An 18,302-nucleotide genomic window follows, 5' to 3' on the forward strand; every position below is an offset into this window, starting at 1 on the left:
AATTCAAAATTTCTCATTCTTCGCACTAGTGGGAAGACCAACAAGAAAACACATCCGGTTAACAACTAGTTAAACTTTTCAACGGTTGAAATTACCTATATTAAATTCTTCAATTTCTAAAATTGCATTTATTAAATTTAATCTTTTATAATTTTCAAGGAATAAAGATCAATTTGATTCTTAAATTTGTTTAGCAGCATCAAAAAGATCAAACTTGGCTCTTTAACTTGTATAAAATGATTAAAAAGATTCGATTTCATTTTTTAGGCTAATTTAACCCTTTAACATGAGTAACTTTTTATTCTTTTTTGTCCTACACTAAGAACACTCAGATTAAATTTTTCCAACACTTATGAATATAAATTTAAAATTTATAAAAACATTATTTCTTTTAATATAATAAATTTATAAACATGCATTATAACTTTAATTTATTTAACATGAAAAATGCATAGGTTTTATAAGCGATAACCTAATAATAGAGGTTAATATTAAAATATTCAAATTAATACATATTTATAAGCTCAAAAAGAGAGATACAATATACTTCATATATAATTTTTCTATATTTTATAATTAATTAATTTTTTAATAGATTAGTCAGTTCGATCTCAACTACAGTTTTAACAAATGTCTATATAATAATTTTCACACTGTAAGTACAATGAATACTTAGAGATTAATTTGACTCAAAAAAAATGTAAAAAATATGATTTTTTTAATTATTTTAAATAAGTTCATGGGTTAAATTGGTTAAAAAATGAAATCAGTTCTTTTTAATTATTTTATACAAGTTTAAGAGTTAAATAGACTCAAAAGTCAAATTTTAACTTTTTAATCCTGCTAAACAAATTCATACACCAGAATTACTGAATATATTTTTAACAAGGGCGACAATTTATGCATTTTGACACAAATTGCTTCATTAATAATACAATTTTATAAATTAAATATTAAACAAATATAATTATAAAATTAAATATTTACGAAATGTATCTTTACAGATTAAAGAATTTAATAAGACAATATAAAGTTTACATTTACATTGAATTTACATATTTATCCAAACATAAATCATTCTTAACAACCAATCAAAGGTGTACATCACATGAAATGCAGCTGTCATTACAATTATTATTGTTGTTACATGTTTATTTTAAATATAAATAATAATAATCATATTGAGGTGTGTCCGTCATGTATCATTATTATTATTGCCCATGATTATTCTATTTTTGACCCAAAAAAAAAAAAAAAAAAAAAAAAGAAAAAAGAAAGCAAATGGAATCTGACTTATGTTTTGTTTTGCAAGCCTAATGATTATATGTAGTTGGGACTCACTATTATTACACGACTGTGTATCGGGATCATTTACATTTTTCAGTACTCACTGATGTTTTCATTAAGGGAAAATTATTTATAGGTCCTTCAGGTTTGACATAATTATCTAAGTAATCCCTGATGTTTTATATAATATATAACTAGTCTCCGACCTTTAACTCCGTCTAATTAAAAGGTCATTCCGCCAGAAAATGTGGTGTTTTGCTGTTAATTGAATTTTAAAATACTAAAACACCCTTCTCTCACTGACGTGGACCATTATGACCTTCCAAGCGAGGGAAACGAAAAGCCAGACCCACATTGCTGCTATTCTCCAAACGAAAACTTCCTACTGAAAAAACGTCTTCATCGCCAGTTCAAGTTTTGAAGAATTTTTCCAGAAAATAATGTTTCTTGACGACACGAAATGAGTGCTCGTAGCATGTAGTGCTTCGTTTGCGTGGAATCACAATCTTGAAGCTTCGTTTTGAGGTAAATACTAGTAACCGAGACCCATTTCAGTTTTTCCTTGAAAAAAATTGAAAATCCATATTTCTGAGGATGTTTATGATGATAAATTTTGGTATATTGAAATGCTCCAGCATCATTATGAGTTCTTATTTCTATAATGATAATGCATTTAGGGTTTTTGCAGACGTTAATGCTTATTTTTAACACATGTGTTAAATTGCAATGTAGGAAAGCTTGAATTTGATGGCTTTGCCTGAAAGTTACACTACTGGGGTCATATATGAAGGGGATACTGTGTATTTGTATGATGCACAACCTGACAGAATGAGCAACATTGTTCTTTTACAAAACGTATGCAAAGTTCACAAGATAAAAGATGGGAATGTGGATATTACATGTTCTGAAAATTATAGAATAGAAAAGATGCAGACGTGACTTTAATGTTTGAAAGATTCAAGGACACTGCTTATATTGAACTGAATTTGGTTAGGAAGCAAGGTGAACCGAGTGTTGTTAAACCAAATGTGTTCCATAGTCAGATGGCAGATAATATGGGTTTACATCATGAAAATTTGCAGCCTAATAGGGAAGTTCCAGGTAATGGTGTTGGGGAGGCAGAAAGTAATATTGGGTCACAGACTAAGATAAGTGGGGATCTTGGAGATATGATCATTATTGAGCAAGAAAATGTAGGTGGTGGGATTGGAAATACAGAGGGTATAGGTAGTGGTAGGGGGAAGGGGGCAGAAATTTTGATAGGATCACAGATGTGGGATATTGTGTTGGCTGATGACACTGAGTATTCAGGCTATGTAAACGGTTTAGGCAAAGGGAGGGGGAGAGGGCGATGTAGAGACAAGGCAAATCTTCATGAGGCAAATGTGAATAGGGACAATAGGAAGGGGAAAAGAGCAATTGCAGTTGGAGCCTCTTACAGCTTTAGACATAGGGTACAATAAGAACAACCATTGGAGGGGGAAGGGGGAGAAACAGAAACTGTTGTTGATAGCCAGTCCACAGATGATGACTACGTCTTTTCTGGTACTAAAGATGAGAGTAGTGAATCTGAAACACTTAAGAGTGAGGGAACAGATCCAGAAGAGGAAGTTGACTTGAATAATGATGTTGATGATGGTCTCAGTGATGTTGATACTGACAAGGAACAGTCAGCTGCAAGTAGTGACATGGAGGTTGATGCACCAAGAAGGAGAAAAATTATAAAGAAAACAGGAGATCCTTGGAAGAAAATATATGACAATATGTTTGAAACACCAGTTGAAGGTGATATTGAATTCAGAGTTGGGCATGCATTCTTAAGTGTTGATAGTTGTAGGGAAGCTTTAAGGGATTATGCTGTTAGGGGAGGGTTCATAATAAGGATGAGCAAGAATGATAGTAGAAGAGTAACAACAAAATGTAAGGGGGAGGGCTGCACATTTAGGTTCCATGCTAGTGTGGCTTCAGACTCAATCACTTTTGTAGGAAAAATCGTACAACCTGAGCATACATGCATGAGGCCATTAAACAACAACAATCCAAATACAACAACAAAGTGGGTGAAGAAGAAACTGGAATCTCAATTGGCTGTTGATCCAGGAATGAGCTATGCTTTAATGCAAGCTGAGTTGAAGGAAAAATGGGGCATTGAGACTCAGTATTGGCAGCTTCATAAGGCAAAGACAGCTGCTAGAGAGCAAGTTGCAGGTTCACATGAGGAGAGCTACAATAAGTTGCATGAATACATTGCACATCTTCAAATGTCAAACCCTGGAACTTTCTTAAAATTTGAATCAATGCCAAGGAACAATTTGGATGAGCCACTTGTCTTTAGCTCCATTTTCATATGTTTTGAAGCAATGAAAGTGGGATTTTTGGAGGGATGTAGGCCTCTCATTGGATTGGATGGATGCTTCCTCAAGAGCCCTTTTGGAGGATGTTTACTGAGTGCTGTTACACTATATGGGAATAAGAGGGTGTTCCCACTAGCTTTTGCAATTGTTCAAAATGAAAGCACTGCAACATGGACCTTCTTCCTTGACTGTCTTAGACATTGCGTTGGACCTGGATGTGATTCAAAGCCATGGACATTCATTTCAGACAGACAAAAGGTAACTTCCTCCAAAGTAATTCATAATTCACTTTGACTTATTTAGCTAATGATGTTGAATTCTTTTTTAACATAGGGATAGCTTGAGGATGTGAGGACACAGTTTGAAGGTTCAATCCACAGATATTGTTGTCAACATTTGTTAATGAACTTCAAGAAGCAATTTCCAGGGGTGATGTTGAGGAAGGAATTTTGGATGGCAGCTAAGTCTAGCCATAATTATGCATTTAAGCAGCATATGAAGAATGTTGAGGCTAAGAATGAGGGAAAGGCTGCAAAATGGTTACTAGATATTCCTCTTTCACATTGGACTAGACATGCCTTTCATCAGCAGCTAAAAGCATTGTTGTGACAAATAACATGACAGAGAGTTTCAACAGCTGGCTTGGAAACTTGAGGAACAAACCAATTGTTGAGCTAATAGACTTTATTAGGCAGAAATGTATGGTTAGGCTTCATAAAAGGTTTGCAATGGCTGCTACTTGGGAAGGGAGAGTGACTCCAAAATGCAAGAGTGCATTGAACAGATTGATAAAAGAATCAAGACAATGCAAGATACTACCAAGTAACAATAATGAGTTTGAGGTGAGAGAGGGGCCTGTGGCTTTTGTTGTTGACATTGGGAAAAGGACAAGTACCTGCAATTATTGGGACATTTCAGGTCTTCCATATAAACATGCTTGCATTGCACTTGGATACATGAGACTCAATCTTGAAGACTTCTGTGATGAGTGTTTCACAATAGAGAAGTATATAAAGTTTTACAAAGGAGTCATTCATCCAATCCCAAATTACAACATCCCACCACAAACTGAATTTCCAGTCCTAAAGGCTCCAGATGTTCAAAGGAAGCCTGGTAGACCAAAAGAAAGGAGAACACTTCAAGAGGGTGAAGCTGATCTAAGCACAGTAAAAAGATCTTGCACAGTTAGGTCTGTGACATGCAAGCAACTAGGCCATAATAAAAGAACATGCGAGCAAGCCCCCCTAGCCAAGTCTCAGGTTAGATTCACTTTTGCAATCTGAATAGTTACTATTTTGTTTTATAGTATGTTGTTTTTAATGTATATCCCATTTGTTTTATTAGAGGAACAAGCAACTTGTGCAAAGAGGAGGAAAAAGATCATCTGGATCTGCTGCTATTGTGGGAAGAGGTGCTGCTGGTGCTATGGGAAAAGGTGTTATTGGTTCAAGAGGGAGAGGTGTTGCTGCAACAAGAGGGAGAGGTGCTTCTGGTTTGAGAGGGAGAGATGCTTCTGGTTTGAGAGGGAGAGGAGCTCCTATGTCTTGAATAGGCATTTTTTGTTCTGGGTTAATATGTTGCAGACTTGATTTTTTTGTTGATATGTTGAAGATGGTTTTTTGTGGATTCACATGATGTAGATGGTATTTTGGGTTGTTGAGGTGCTGCAGATGGTATTTTGTGCTTCACATGTTGCAGTAATTCATTTGGAGATCCTGCTATGTATATTTTGTGGGAAGAGGTGCTGCTGGTGAGAAGATATTAAGAAAGGGAGAATAAGGAATCTTTTGATTTTCTAGCAAGCACAGGAACAAATGTGTCACTTGTTTTTCCACTTTATGTCTGTCTTTTTCTTGACAGCAAACACGCAACTGTGTTATAGAAAACACTCCAGTGCATATGGACCAAGTTTGATTTGAGTTCTTTTTTGTAATGCACATTATGTAAATATGTTGTTTTCGTCTTTTGTGAATTGGAAACATTTGATTAATGAGAATGGAAATATTTGTAAACACTCTAGTGCATGTGAGCCAAGTTTGATTCGAGATTTTTTTTGTAATGCACATTATGTAAGCATGTTGTTTTTGTCTTTTGTGTATCGGAAACATTTGATTAATGAGAATGGAATTACTTGTAAAAAATATTTACAAGTAGAAAAATATTCTATATTATTCTTGCTCTACATTTGTGATACTTAACACCAAATGACTTTAGAGTTAATAAGTACACATATTCTTGCAAAAGGTATATTACATTCAATTCATCTGCAAATTGGCTGTCCCCACCTGAGTTACTAACATTCAACAACTAACCCACCACATTAAAACATTCTACTATAAAAACTACAAAAACTACCCAAAATACAAAAAATAAAAATAAAAATAAATAAATAAATCACAATCCTCAGTTACCCTTGTAGAGCAAAATTACAAGTAAGGTAAAAAGCATCATGATAGCCATCATGCATATGAAAATCAACTTCTTCAAGCTGTCAATCTCTGACTCTAAGCATTCCCTTTTTCCTCCAATCGTCACAATCTCAGTGTACATTTTCATCAGCTCCCTCTTCAGATACAACATCTCTTCCTTTAATTCAAACAAGTCAGTAGCTACACTTCTTTGCCTCACTTCCAAATCGCTTCCTTGAGATCGATCTGATGAATCTATAGCTTTACACCATCAAAGGAAAGACCCGCATGCATTATCAATACAGTAATAATAGAGTCAAGTTTTGTTTTTTTGTGTCTCTGAGATCCTAATGCCTACTTTTTTTTCCACACTTGCAATACATATTCATAAACCTTCCTTCCCATGCTCCATCGGCTGCACTTGAAGAAGACATGTCGGTTGTCTTTTCTCTAGTTACCTGCAAATCCTATTTTGGGTTTTGGGTGTTTTCCCCTTTTTCTTCCTTTCTTTGTGTTTCTTTCCTATGTAATATGGTCAAACCTCCTTTCTTTTGATGGACAGTTCAATAAGGGCATAATTTGTCCTTATAAAATGTCTCTCATTGTTTTTAAGTGATTTTAACGATAAAATACCACATTTCTGACGGAAGGACCTTTTAATTAAATGGAGTTAAAGGTCGGAAACTAGTTATATATTATATAAAACGTCAGGGATTACTTAGATAATTATATCAAACCTGAGGGACTAAATAATAATTTTCCCTTTAATTAATTCAATTGAAATAAAAAGGAAAAAAAAACTAAAACTAATTATTCAATTGGAAAAGGTTTTCTTTGACAATATCAGTACTTTGACTTTAACTCGTTGGTCAAAGAACTATTCAGAGTTCCTAGAGCTCCTTGTAAGGCTTGTTGGAAAACCCGTTGTCGGACTTAATTAATCGTTCTTCGTTGTTCAAAATGAATGGTTTCGTTTTTGTAATTTTCTAGTTGTTCTAAAGTCTTAGAAATTGAATTAATCAAATTTGATTTTTGTCGTCCGATCTCAGAGTATCCATTCATTCGAAACTGATCTGCTTCTATTTAAGAATTTTGTTATAATTAATTTGAAAAAAAATAATGATATTATTAATTTTGTTAATTACTACAAAATACCATTACTGAAAAATATCATTACTATTTCTAATGTTAGTAATTCCAGCTCCATTAATATTTAAATTAAAAGAAAAATGAATTATAAAACAAAAAAAATTTAAAAACAAAACGAAAAAGAAAAATAGACGTAGGTATATAATAGAAAAACAAAAAAAGTTGATAATATTATTATTTTTACTTTAAAATAATGTTAATAATCTTTAATTTTATTAATTATTAAAAAAAAGTCAAACATTTATTATTTATTAACAAAAAGAATTGAAAAATTTTCGAAAATATTAATGACATTATTAATTTTATTAAAAATGAAAAATTTGACAAAAATCATTAATGATATTAATTTCAACTCCATCGATGATATTAAAAAAATAATTAAAAGAAAAAGAAAAAAGATAACCCAGTCTTGTTTTCATTATCTTTGTCCTCAAAAAAATATTAAAAAAAAATACAGTGATTAAATATTTATATTCAATAAATCATTCTTTAATCTCCAGAACGTACAATGTCCTGTGATGCAACTTCCCCATCACCTGTAGACATGTGAAATAGTGGAACAAAATCCAATCAATGGAAATCAGATAACGGACAAATGGGGAGGTAAAAAAATTTTATCCTTGCAATATCACTGTGTCATTCCCCCGCCCCTTAAGTTACCAAAATAAACCGGTAAAGCAATCAAAATGCAGGAAAATAATGTAAGAACAGTTGAAGACATACGAAATTTTGTGCAAAAATCCAGGAGATTAACACGACATGGCTCGATAGCTGTACAACCCGCCATGGTATAGTTCAGAGTAAAGCAAAGTAACATTATAAATCTATAATTCCATTTCCAACCGATTGGTAATGTATTAATTAAGATAATACCTCCAATATCTTTAAGAAATGCAGGAACAAAACCCTGTTTATATGCCAGATGGTCCTCCGAAGCGACTGATAATAAACCGGATGACTTTATTGCTCAAGGAGACAAAAAAGAAAAAAACTTCATTGAGAATCCTTTGATGGGAGATAGCAATGGTAGATACCATCATCGAAGTTAAGAGAGTAGCTGTGAATATCATAGCTGTACTTTACAGTGCTCCTTTGCCACCCCAGAGCTTGCTTCCACTGTGCCCTGAACTTGCATAGCAGGTGCCTCAAAATTTGTGATCCACAGCAGCAACTAAATGACACTCGACTTTTCCCATTACCGAGTATAATTGCAGACTCGGTGCTTGCAATTCTCTTCCCCCACTTTAGGCATAGAGTTTTCTTTTTGCTTTGTAAACTGAAATTTTTCATTGATCAACTTTCTTTTTCAACTCTAATTTGGAATTAGTCAGAGTGGAGCTTGTATTGCAAGATGCATTTAAAACCTAAACCATAACAGAATACCACAAATTGAGAGCTTTCGAGCAACAATAGCCATTGGCTGGAAGCATTATCAATGACATCAGATGTCATTCTCCCATTAGTGGAGGCGAAAAAACATTATCATCAAGGGAACATTCAACTTTGCTTATGCCACTAGTCTTTCTGGGTCCCAAAGTGGAGAAGGGAGTGAGACATGCAGCTAATGATGCAATGTCAACAGTTGATGGTATGCACTTTTAAGCTGGCCAGTCTTCCAAAAAGCAGCTAGTGTTTATCCATTTCTGGTTTTTATTCTCTTTTACTCCTGGTTGGTGAAGTTTCCCGGGAATCATCTGTAAAGGAAAAAAGTAAGATGAGGTTTACTATAACATAAAGGCTAGCACCGTCCATACCTAAAAGAGTGAGAGAGACCTGATATAATCAAAATCAGATGTTTGCGAACTTCATGGCTTTTTCAATTCAAATTGGCTTGTCGCACACTTCATATGCAAAGGGGACCACACAGATTGCAAATATATTTTGTGGGGTAGATAAACTGATGCATCACAAAATTAGAAAAAATAAAAATCATGTCACATTATATTGAGATGAATAGTTTTTCTTGGATAAAGGCAACAAGTGAAACCAGGACCAGAAGGGTTAGTGATCAAGAAGGGGTGAACTACACATGCAAGTTAGCACAAACAAAAATACATGCGCCAGCCAAAAAAAAATCAATGTAGATATGTTCACCAAGTCAGAAAGGAAGAAGTTTGAGGGTGCGTGAATTATATTTGGTTCATTAGAATCAGAATCCAAACTGTTATTCGACATAATCATGGTCATAACTTAAAACAACTTGGGGGAAAATTTTGAGAAGATTTCAAGAAGGGAAATAAATTAAACACCATAAATGAAATTATGAATTTAGTACAAATTTTTATAGGGAAAATAGCTTCTTTACAGGGTACGTAGAAACACATTAAATAACAAGTCCTCAATTTTATGCTGGAAAAAATCTAGGAAATCTAATCATGCACTTGCTTGGATGTCCTGCAGTTTCAGTACAGTAATCTCCAACTCCATAATTTAAAAGAAAAAGGAAATCGTGAAATTATATTCCTTATACCTACACAGTGATTCTGTTCGTACAAATTGGTCTTTTAATTTCCTTTTCTTATAATATTTATTTGTTTTTCTTTCTAAAAATATGTATAGCATGTTGTCTTCCTAGTATAGTACAAGATGAATAAACAGGAAGTCACTTGCAAGAAACATAGGGGAGAGGTTCTCACCAACACAAACATGGTAGTCAACTTTCAAGCACTTTTAGCAGCATACGTTACATGAGAGCCACAAACATGAAAGATGTAAAGACACCAAATTCTCTCAGCTAGTTGACCTGGAAATTCACCAGACACGGTGGCTATAAGACTTGAGAAAAAGATAAACTCAGCGAGCTCTAATGCTACAGTGAAGCAGTTTTTACATTCAATAAAAAAATAATATCCGATGCCCATGTTTATCATTATATTTACTGGATCAAACTCTTATATTGGGAAAGAGTTTTTCTATTTGGCCCTCTACAACTTGAAAAATAATCTTCAGGTAATCATGACCAAACTAACTCTGGTATAAATAAAAATTGGATGAAAGAATTTCCACTTGTTCATTATAAATGGTTTTGGCAAACTTCTAAAAGGATGCTTGTATAGTTTGCAACCTACATTTCCACAAGATTTTGCATCAACGAAGTTACTCAACAACCATAAAAGTGAGGAAGAGAAGTACTACGAAAACAAAGGGCTAATGATCCAAACCCACCTTCCCTTAACGTTTCAAATTTATCCAACTATCTTAATATTATCAGACCTATTTCATAGTTCATAATTGGTAAAAATTGAATCCAATACCATCCTAAGCTAGCATTGAATTGCCATGGTCAGGCAACTAGAATGACATTTCAACTATTGACAACATTTTAGGAAGTAGACAGTTTCAAGTGGGCCCCAGTCAAATAGTTAACATTCTTGTGTGTGTCTCTATGTGGTTCATGATGTAACTCTTATCCTTAGATACAAAGCTACCTATAAAGTATGAGAAAAAGTTAAAAGTAAAATAAAGAATCAAACAACATTTCAACTAGCCCAAAGGTTAGGTTATATGGAATCGTTACACCCTTAAAAGCATGAAGGGTCATCAACATTCTAGCATCAGAATGGGTCATTGCTATAGTTGTATTCTGCATAAAACAATAGTTGTACAAAATGACTGTGACAAGTTCCATCTGAATGCAAGAACAATGTTCCATCTCCAATGTAATTATTTCAAAAACTGCTTACTCTAACAATGCCAAATTTCCTTTTATCTATGAATATAAATCATGTGTTGTAGTATTCATTTTTTTTGGGTTCCCAACTTCAGAATTGCTGATAAAAACTGCATGGGACATATGGCAGAGGAGGTTGAAAATACTTACAATCCTCATGTTCCTTCCTATCCTGGATACACCTGCAGCATCTGCATAATGAACTGGATTTTAATTGAGAAATATGAAAATATTGCATCAAAAAAATTTAGTCCATAATCAGAGAGCAAAAAGGTTAAAAATATGAAAACCTCATTACTGAAGATTCTCCTTTGAATTGAGTCTCTATTTCATTTAGATATAACCGAAATATTGATGACCTACACCATCAATTATCAGCATAACACAAATAGGCAAACCACAAGCACTAAAATATTTATTGTTATCTGGAATATGTTTTGGAAAAAGCATGTGAAATCCATAGGGGGTATTGAATTGCTCTTGTGAGGTTTTCCAGTTTTTCTTTCTTATGATTTTAGTGTGATGTTGAAAAGAGGATGAGGTTTGGGTGAAAATCGATACACGGGGAAAATGAGACAATCATAAACGCCGGGGGTTGGGGGGGGGGGGGGAGAGAGAGAGAGAGAGAGAGAAGAACCATTAGACTACCAGAACGGGATTGCAACAGCTACGAGGACAGGGGAGAGTTTCCACAGATGATGAAGCCGCCCATCCAGCAACCGAGCCAAGTAATCAAGAATCCCATTTTCCTGCCATGCACCATAGAATCAATCATAAAACATGACATAAATGAACACAAAATGTGGAGCTACAAGCCAAATGTAACAGCATTCACCTGTAAATAAATACATAAACATCGTCTACATAAAAACTCTCATGAAAATGGCTATGGAATTAGAATAATTCACTCAGAAAAGACTCTCACTTGTCTTCAAGTTCATAATAGTTTTAATTACATTGGAGCGTTGACCAACTGAGCCTGTCATAGGCCCTTGTATATCATCTACGCAGATCAGCAGCATCACATGGCAATGTTTATTGAAATTTAATACTAGAAACCAAGGATGACTTTGACATATAAAATTAACAAATTGATGAAGCTAAGATGAACCAAAATGATGATGGTTAACAACAAAATCAATATTGTTCTTGCAAACACCTACTAATGGAATCATTTGAAGGCGACTGCATGTTAATGAGCATGCTTGTGTTGAGAAAGGAAGAGAAGGTGTACTTGACGATCGAATCTATATGAGTACTTCACTTGAAGTTTCAGCATACGCTCTTCATAAAAAAATAACAATTATAGAAAGTCCAAGTGCCCGAATAGAGGTTAAAGTTGACAGACAAATATAGCATGTGTTATGCAAGGAGAATGTAGGACTCAACAACTGAATAAAGAATGCATCCAATAGAAAGTCATGGAAGCAGCAAAAGATGGGAACTCTTACGCTCCATCTCAATAGCTTCCTTTTCATATATGTATAAAATTGGGAGCACAAACACACCTTTGAGTCTATTGTGCCCTCTTTCAAATGAAAATCTTGAGATCTTCCTGGAAGTAGGTTGCAGACTTCATGAAATAGCTTTGAGATAGTGAAGGAGTCATAAGAAATAGACATGAAATATTCAATTAGGCAATTCCATTTGGCTGCAATGAGTCCAAGCAACATGAGTTCCTGAATTAATGGAGGAATGACCGAAAACAAAAAATAAAAATAAGTAAATGAATAAACATGGAGTAAAGGTCAGGCCAAGTTTATCCATATGAATTCAGCAGCATTACATTAACAAAATTATATTTTCCTAATGATAACTCTATGAGAATGTTTCAAAGTGAAAATGACTGTTGAAAACTGTGAAATATCAAAAAGCATTAACAATGTCAAATTTGCCGGCCTAACCTGCTTAATCTCTTTACATTGAACAGTCCCAAAATGCAAAGTGAAGCTTTTTATCAAGCAAAGTGACTTTGATAATGAATTAGAAGCTTGAAGACAATTCATTTGCAACCTACATGTACGTTATTTCTAAGACCACTAACAGCAAAATGTATATCATTTATGAACTAATATTTACTTATTAATAATCAATTATTTATGCAAATAAACTCTAATGCACACACATGAGAGTGTATGGAGCAGATACAGGATTAAACTATGAAATACGAGCCAAATGACTATTACTTAATATGCATAATCTAGCCTTCTGGAAAATTGCTAAGGCACCTCTGCATTTAGTTTCAAGGATGAATAAGCTTACTATTGAATCACACAGATCATCATCCGTATTGCATTTTGCTGAAGTATTCAACCTTTCAAAAAATTGAACCCAGCAAGCCTTAGGGGCAGAAAATATCAAGCTGGCACCTGAGACCAATCTGATAGTTCTCTTCTGAAGAAGATATGAAACATTTGATGATTTCCAATGATTCCATGTCATATAACCTGATACTTGATCTACATTCCTGCATAAGAAGCAAAAGCATTTTTACTTTTGGTTCCAAAATCCTATAAAGTATCAGTAACTATTTTCATATTATACTAAGAAAAAAGATCGCTACATAATGCAGGATCTCGCTTTAAACTTTTTCGATGCATGCAGCATCATCTTAGGCAATCATATGGTTAAAGTGCAGATTGATATGCAAATAGGAGGGGCATATGCTCCCAGTGAGTCCCAGGAGAATAAAGGACTTACAAGACAACAAACAAAAAAAAATTGTGGAAAAGTAAAAGACAGTTCAATTTGATCTCATAATTAAGTATCCATTTGGTCTACTCAAACAATAGTTAATGCAAAGTGTTAACTTTTTTATGTCATTGGATGTGTTATTCTGCAACTTGCAGCACCATTTGTTCAAACTATCAAGTCTGCCTATGAATGAACCGAGTATGAATTAATATATACATGATGTATATCTGAAAGTTCATGAGTTGCCAACCAAATATAAGCAGGCTATTCAAGGCAATCATTCTGATCAATCGTTGTTTAACAGTTTGACATACAGAGTCTCTGATTATGTATGTGATTTTCAAATGCAAACCAATTAAAAAAATGTTACTGATGTTATTTTAAAAACATCACAGAAATTTAAACAAGTGTAAAACAAGCTTGACATGGTATTTTCTTATCGTTTATAGGTAAACTTTTAAGCATATAAAATTATCATAAGCTACACGCTTCCCACAATTTAAGCATTAATTTTGGTAGCTAATGAGGGAATCATTGTTGTTTTAAATTTTTTAAAAGAAATTAAGGCTTTTTCATGTAATTAGTAAATACTGTAACATCAGTCAAACAATTTTTACTCTGTCAGAGAATATAATTTGTACCCCACTAATGCTTGAGCTTGTCCCTGCTTCAATTGTTCTTCAGATAAGCTACCATCAGAATAATTCAAACTGCTACATCTGATCGAGTTGGAGAGGATATCTAAGCTTCTACCGACTGTGGATATGCATGACACTGCAGATTGCCTCTTGAACAGCTCTTGAAGAGTAAACTTTGTCAAGTCATCTTTAGCCAAAGCAGCATCTTCCAATGTGGTAACTGAATTCTTCACAAGACCCTTCCTTTCCGAAACCAAGTTAAGTGGTGTATTCATCATTAAATTGTTGAGATATACACCGAGGCAATCATGCCCTGATCCCGAATGCTTATCAAGATCCATCTCTATTATTGCAATTAGAAAAGCCCTGAGATGTGAATCCCTCAACGGTAAAGTGTGCAACAAATGTGCTAGTACAAAACTTCTTCCCCTATTAAGAGTATCGCATGATAGATTTGCAAGACCCTGCTTTTAAACAGATATATCAGTGATTGCAATCACTTCGAATTCACCAATAGTAACATAACACAAAATCATTGTTAGACAAAAAAAAAAAAAAGTAAACTCTACCTGAGGAAAAGAAGGATTGGATTTCATTTCATGAATAACTGCATCAAGTTTGTTAAGTGACTCCTGGTAAAAATCTGAACTGTTCATTTTCCCAAGCACCTAAACATTATTCATCAAGACAATTTTACAAAAAAATAAAAAAATAAAAAAAAATAAAAGGAATTGACACATGAGCTTAATAATAAGATTAAATAAGATTGGAGATTAGCATGTAAACCCAAGTTATGTATCTATAGAAAGTTCATTTTCCTCCAATATATTCAAATATAGTACACAAATCATGCGTTTCAGCAGTAGAACAACACCAATTGAGGAACCCATAACAAAAATATTTCATAAAACAAACCAATCAGAAGATAAAATCAAGGAAAGGAAGTGATAAAAATTTGCTTACATTCTCAAAGAAGGAAGCCCATTGGAAAGCTTTCTTGATATTGTGGGCATCCCATTGGGCTAAAAGACCAGAAGACTGATACCCAGATGCCAGAATCATGATATCTACAAAACCTTTGATTAGTTTCATCATTTCCTCTAAGGATATGTCTGGGTAATTCCAATCCATCATCTTCTTAAATGAACAAAATGATTATGATAAAAACCGTATCTTATGATCCGTCACTACAATGTAGAGATTCAATTCAATGCGAGACTGAGCGTTTCGGTTTTGAGAAGAAGGCGCGAGAAGACGAGTGACCAGAAGCCGGGGGTTTAACGAAAAAACAATATATGAGGGTTAAGCAACAGCAGATTTCAATGTTTAAAAATATAATTCTAGCATAAACTTATATATTATCAAATTTAATATGATTCAAAAAAAATTTTAAATAAAAATAAATTATTTATATTTATATTTTTTATTACTGTAGGAAAATTAAGAACTTTATCTTTGTCAAGTAATTAATGAATTAAAGGTTTAAATAAGCATTTTATGGAGAAAAATATCCAAAACAAAAGAACTCGTGTTGGGCATATATTATACTGTGAAATATGCCAAAAAAATGAAGAAATACATATGTAATTAGGATTCAATAGATTAAGATAATATAATTTGTGATAATGAATTAATATTAACAAGAATCCTGATTTCCAGTTCCTTCATGGTGGTGCTGCAAAGCTAAGAGTCAACGTACAAGCATTAAAACCTTTACACTCTATAGTCTACAGTCTGATGCAAGATCACAACTTCTGTTTCTACCAAAAAAAAAAAAAAAAGTAACGTACAAAATGTGTAGGTCTTGTGAGGAAATTACTCCTGGACTTATCAGTCCTCTGCCCTAAGCTATTCATGCTTGCACTTTGAAATAAAGCCTAACGGTCTAAGTCTCATCTTTAAAGCTCAAATTCCTGATTACTAGTTTTGGCCACAAAATTCATAGGATGGTACATGTTCATTCCCTTGTCCATTGCGAAGTTTTGTTTGTGTTCTTCTTCCTTGAAGTGCTAGAAGCATTCCTGGATAATTCCATGGTTCTATCCTGACTGACTTGCCGACGGCGTCCTTAAGAGATAAGAATTCTGAGGAGGGAATGATACTTAAAAACGAACATGAAAGTGGCCTGAAAAGCAGAATTTTGCCAGGTCTAGCAAAATCTCCCATTTTGAGTCCTTCCTTTGAGTTCATCAAGGAAAAAAAAAAAGAGTTTCCAGACTTCTGAGAAAAAGTAACTAGATGACTGTTATCCATCCGCCAGAGTTATGCCCCGCAAGCAGAAAAGGGCCACAAAGTATTGCCTTAAAGAAGCATATTCAGGCCTGTCACAAACATTAGCACTTGATTAGATGTCAGCTTCTGTTAAGATCAAATAACATATGATCCATGGAGAGTAATTTATCTTATGGAGAACATCGGCTGTGATTTCATACTGCAATTGTGATCCAATGACAAGATCTGCCAAAGCAGAACCATTTCCAACTTGTTGCAAGATTCAAACTTTATGGTTGGTTCTTGTAAATTGAACTTGTGCTCTTCAATGGAGAGAATTTGGGTCTGATCTCACATCATGTAATGATACTTCCTTGATTAGATCTTCAGGGACATTGATAAGAAATCTTGTCCCAATCTAATGCATGTCCTTTTTGTGCCCTTCTTGGTTTCTGATACACTGATTCTAACTGATATTGGGTGTACATTTCTGGTTTCTATGTTTCATTTTTGGATGATGAGAGTTCATATTTCAACGACTTTGTTGGAAAACCATTAGGACACCGTCTACCAATACCTCAAACACATGCCAGAACATAACTGACAGTTTGACAAGCAAAGAAATCGACATTCTTTTTTCTTTTATTTTTCAAAACCCAAAAAGAATTCCAGGAAAAATTTGACTCCTCATTTTACTCAACTTGAACCATAAATTTTTTTTGAAAAAACAAATGAACATCTAGTTAAAGACCACAGGAATCGAAAATCTCTTTTCCTTTTGATTTGGAAAATTATATACATAGAAAACAGCTAAGATCAGAACAAAATACCCATTGAAATGGATAATTTAAAGACAGAAAGTGAGATACTGAGTTGGGCCAATGGAAGGGGAGAATCCACTGAACACGGCATGGATATTGATCATGCAGGACCTTATCGAGATTGAGCTGGAATTGGAAGTTGAACTAATTTGAGAAATTCAATTCAAAAATGGAAACTTAATCCAAAATTGTTAATCACAACTTATTTGCTTACCATATTACTATATTAACGGAATGACATCCCCATTTGCCCCGTCAAACAATTGTACCCCTATTATAATTTTATTGTTATTTTGATAAAATTTTTATGGTTTTTTCATAAAGAATAGTTCTTACTTTTTTTTCCCCCTAAAGAATCTTTTGAAAATTTTTGTTTTAATGTTTTATGATTGTGTTCTTGATTTTGCTGTTTGGGTGGACACTAATTAATTTTTTTTTTCCTTTTCAGTTTTATTCATGTGGAAAGGTCGGCGTCGTAATCAAAATTTATACTACAAAAGAATAATAGTTTAATAGTGTAACTGGAGGGGTAAGAATTGCCTGTACAAAGGTTTTTGAAAATTTTTTCTCAATGGTCAGAAATATCTTCGGTATAACAAAAGCTTTTAATATACAAGTGTTTTCATGAATGGTCAGAAATATCTTCGGTATAACAAAAGCTTTTAATATACAAGTGTTTTCATAGTATGACTAAAATGATAAAATAGATAATTTTTGTATCATATTCATTAGTCTTTTAAGGGGGAAAGAAAACCAAAGTTTTAATCAAGTGAGAGTTTTGACTTGAGGATAGACTTTGGTGTGGAAGGCGCGGAGCAGCTTTCTTCTGCCCCATTAATAGCTCGACAACCGAACAAAGCTTTTGCAACAACTTAATCTAAGCTTTCGTTTCTCTTTTTTGAAAATTTCTTCTTGGCATGAATTTGAAGAGACCCGCTGTCTCGCTAACTTTCATAACCACAAAATCCCATCAATATGGGACAAAGCATAATATGGCCTTGCCTTGCGACAATTTCATTGCCTATCCCGAGTGACAAGTTTTTGAGTCCTTTTTCAGAGGTGGTCTTAAG

General features: G+C 33.8%; 1 protein-coding gene across 9 annotated transcripts; it reads right to left on the reverse strand.

Annotated features, from left to right (window-relative positions):
* Positions 1-8,496: 8,496 nt before the first annotated feature.
* LOC105644489 (fanconi anemia group F protein (FANCF)) lies at positions 8,497-15,533 on the reverse strand. Of its 9 annotated transcripts, XR_016320105.1 has the most exons (11): positions 15,164-15,532; positions 14,770-14,868; positions 14,204-14,664; positions 13,131-13,335; positions 12,377-12,547; positions 11,517-11,617; positions 11,159-11,227; positions 11,019-11,059; positions 9,835-9,941; positions 8,972-9,095; positions 8,877-8,892 (listed from the first exon to the last, which is right to left on the reverse strand). XR_016320105.1 is itself a non-coding variant. In XM_089719365.1 (10 exons), exons 1-9 carry the CDS (start codon positions 15,332-15,334, stop codon positions 9,004-9,006), a joined length of 1,374 nt encoding a protein of 457 aa, XP_089575491.1. In that variant the 5' UTR covers positions 15,335-15,533; the 3' UTR covers positions 8,497-8,892; positions 8,972-9,003. The 9 variants fall into 9 exon arrangements, 7 of the variants coding, with proteins under 7 accessions (XP_089575491.1, XP_037497784.1, XP_037497782.1 ...); XM_089719365.1 differs by lacking the exon at positions 9,835-9,941 and having other exon boundaries at positions 8,497-8,892; positions 14,770-14,832; positions 15,164-15,533; XM_037641856.2 differs by lacking the exon at positions 9,835-9,941 and having other exon boundaries at positions 8,497-8,892; positions 14,770-14,848; positions 15,164-15,533.
* Between the last annotated feature and the right edge of the window lie 2,769 nt (positions 15,534-18,302).

This window comes from Jatropha curcas, chromosome 3, assembly GCF_041381405.1.
Source record: "Jatropha curcas cultivar XTBG-Jc1 chromosome 3, XTBG_Jcur_1.0, whole genome shotgun sequence".
Classification (NCBI taxonomy): Eukaryota; Viridiplantae; Streptophyta; class Magnoliopsida; order Malpighiales; family Euphorbiaceae; genus Jatropha; species Jatropha curcas.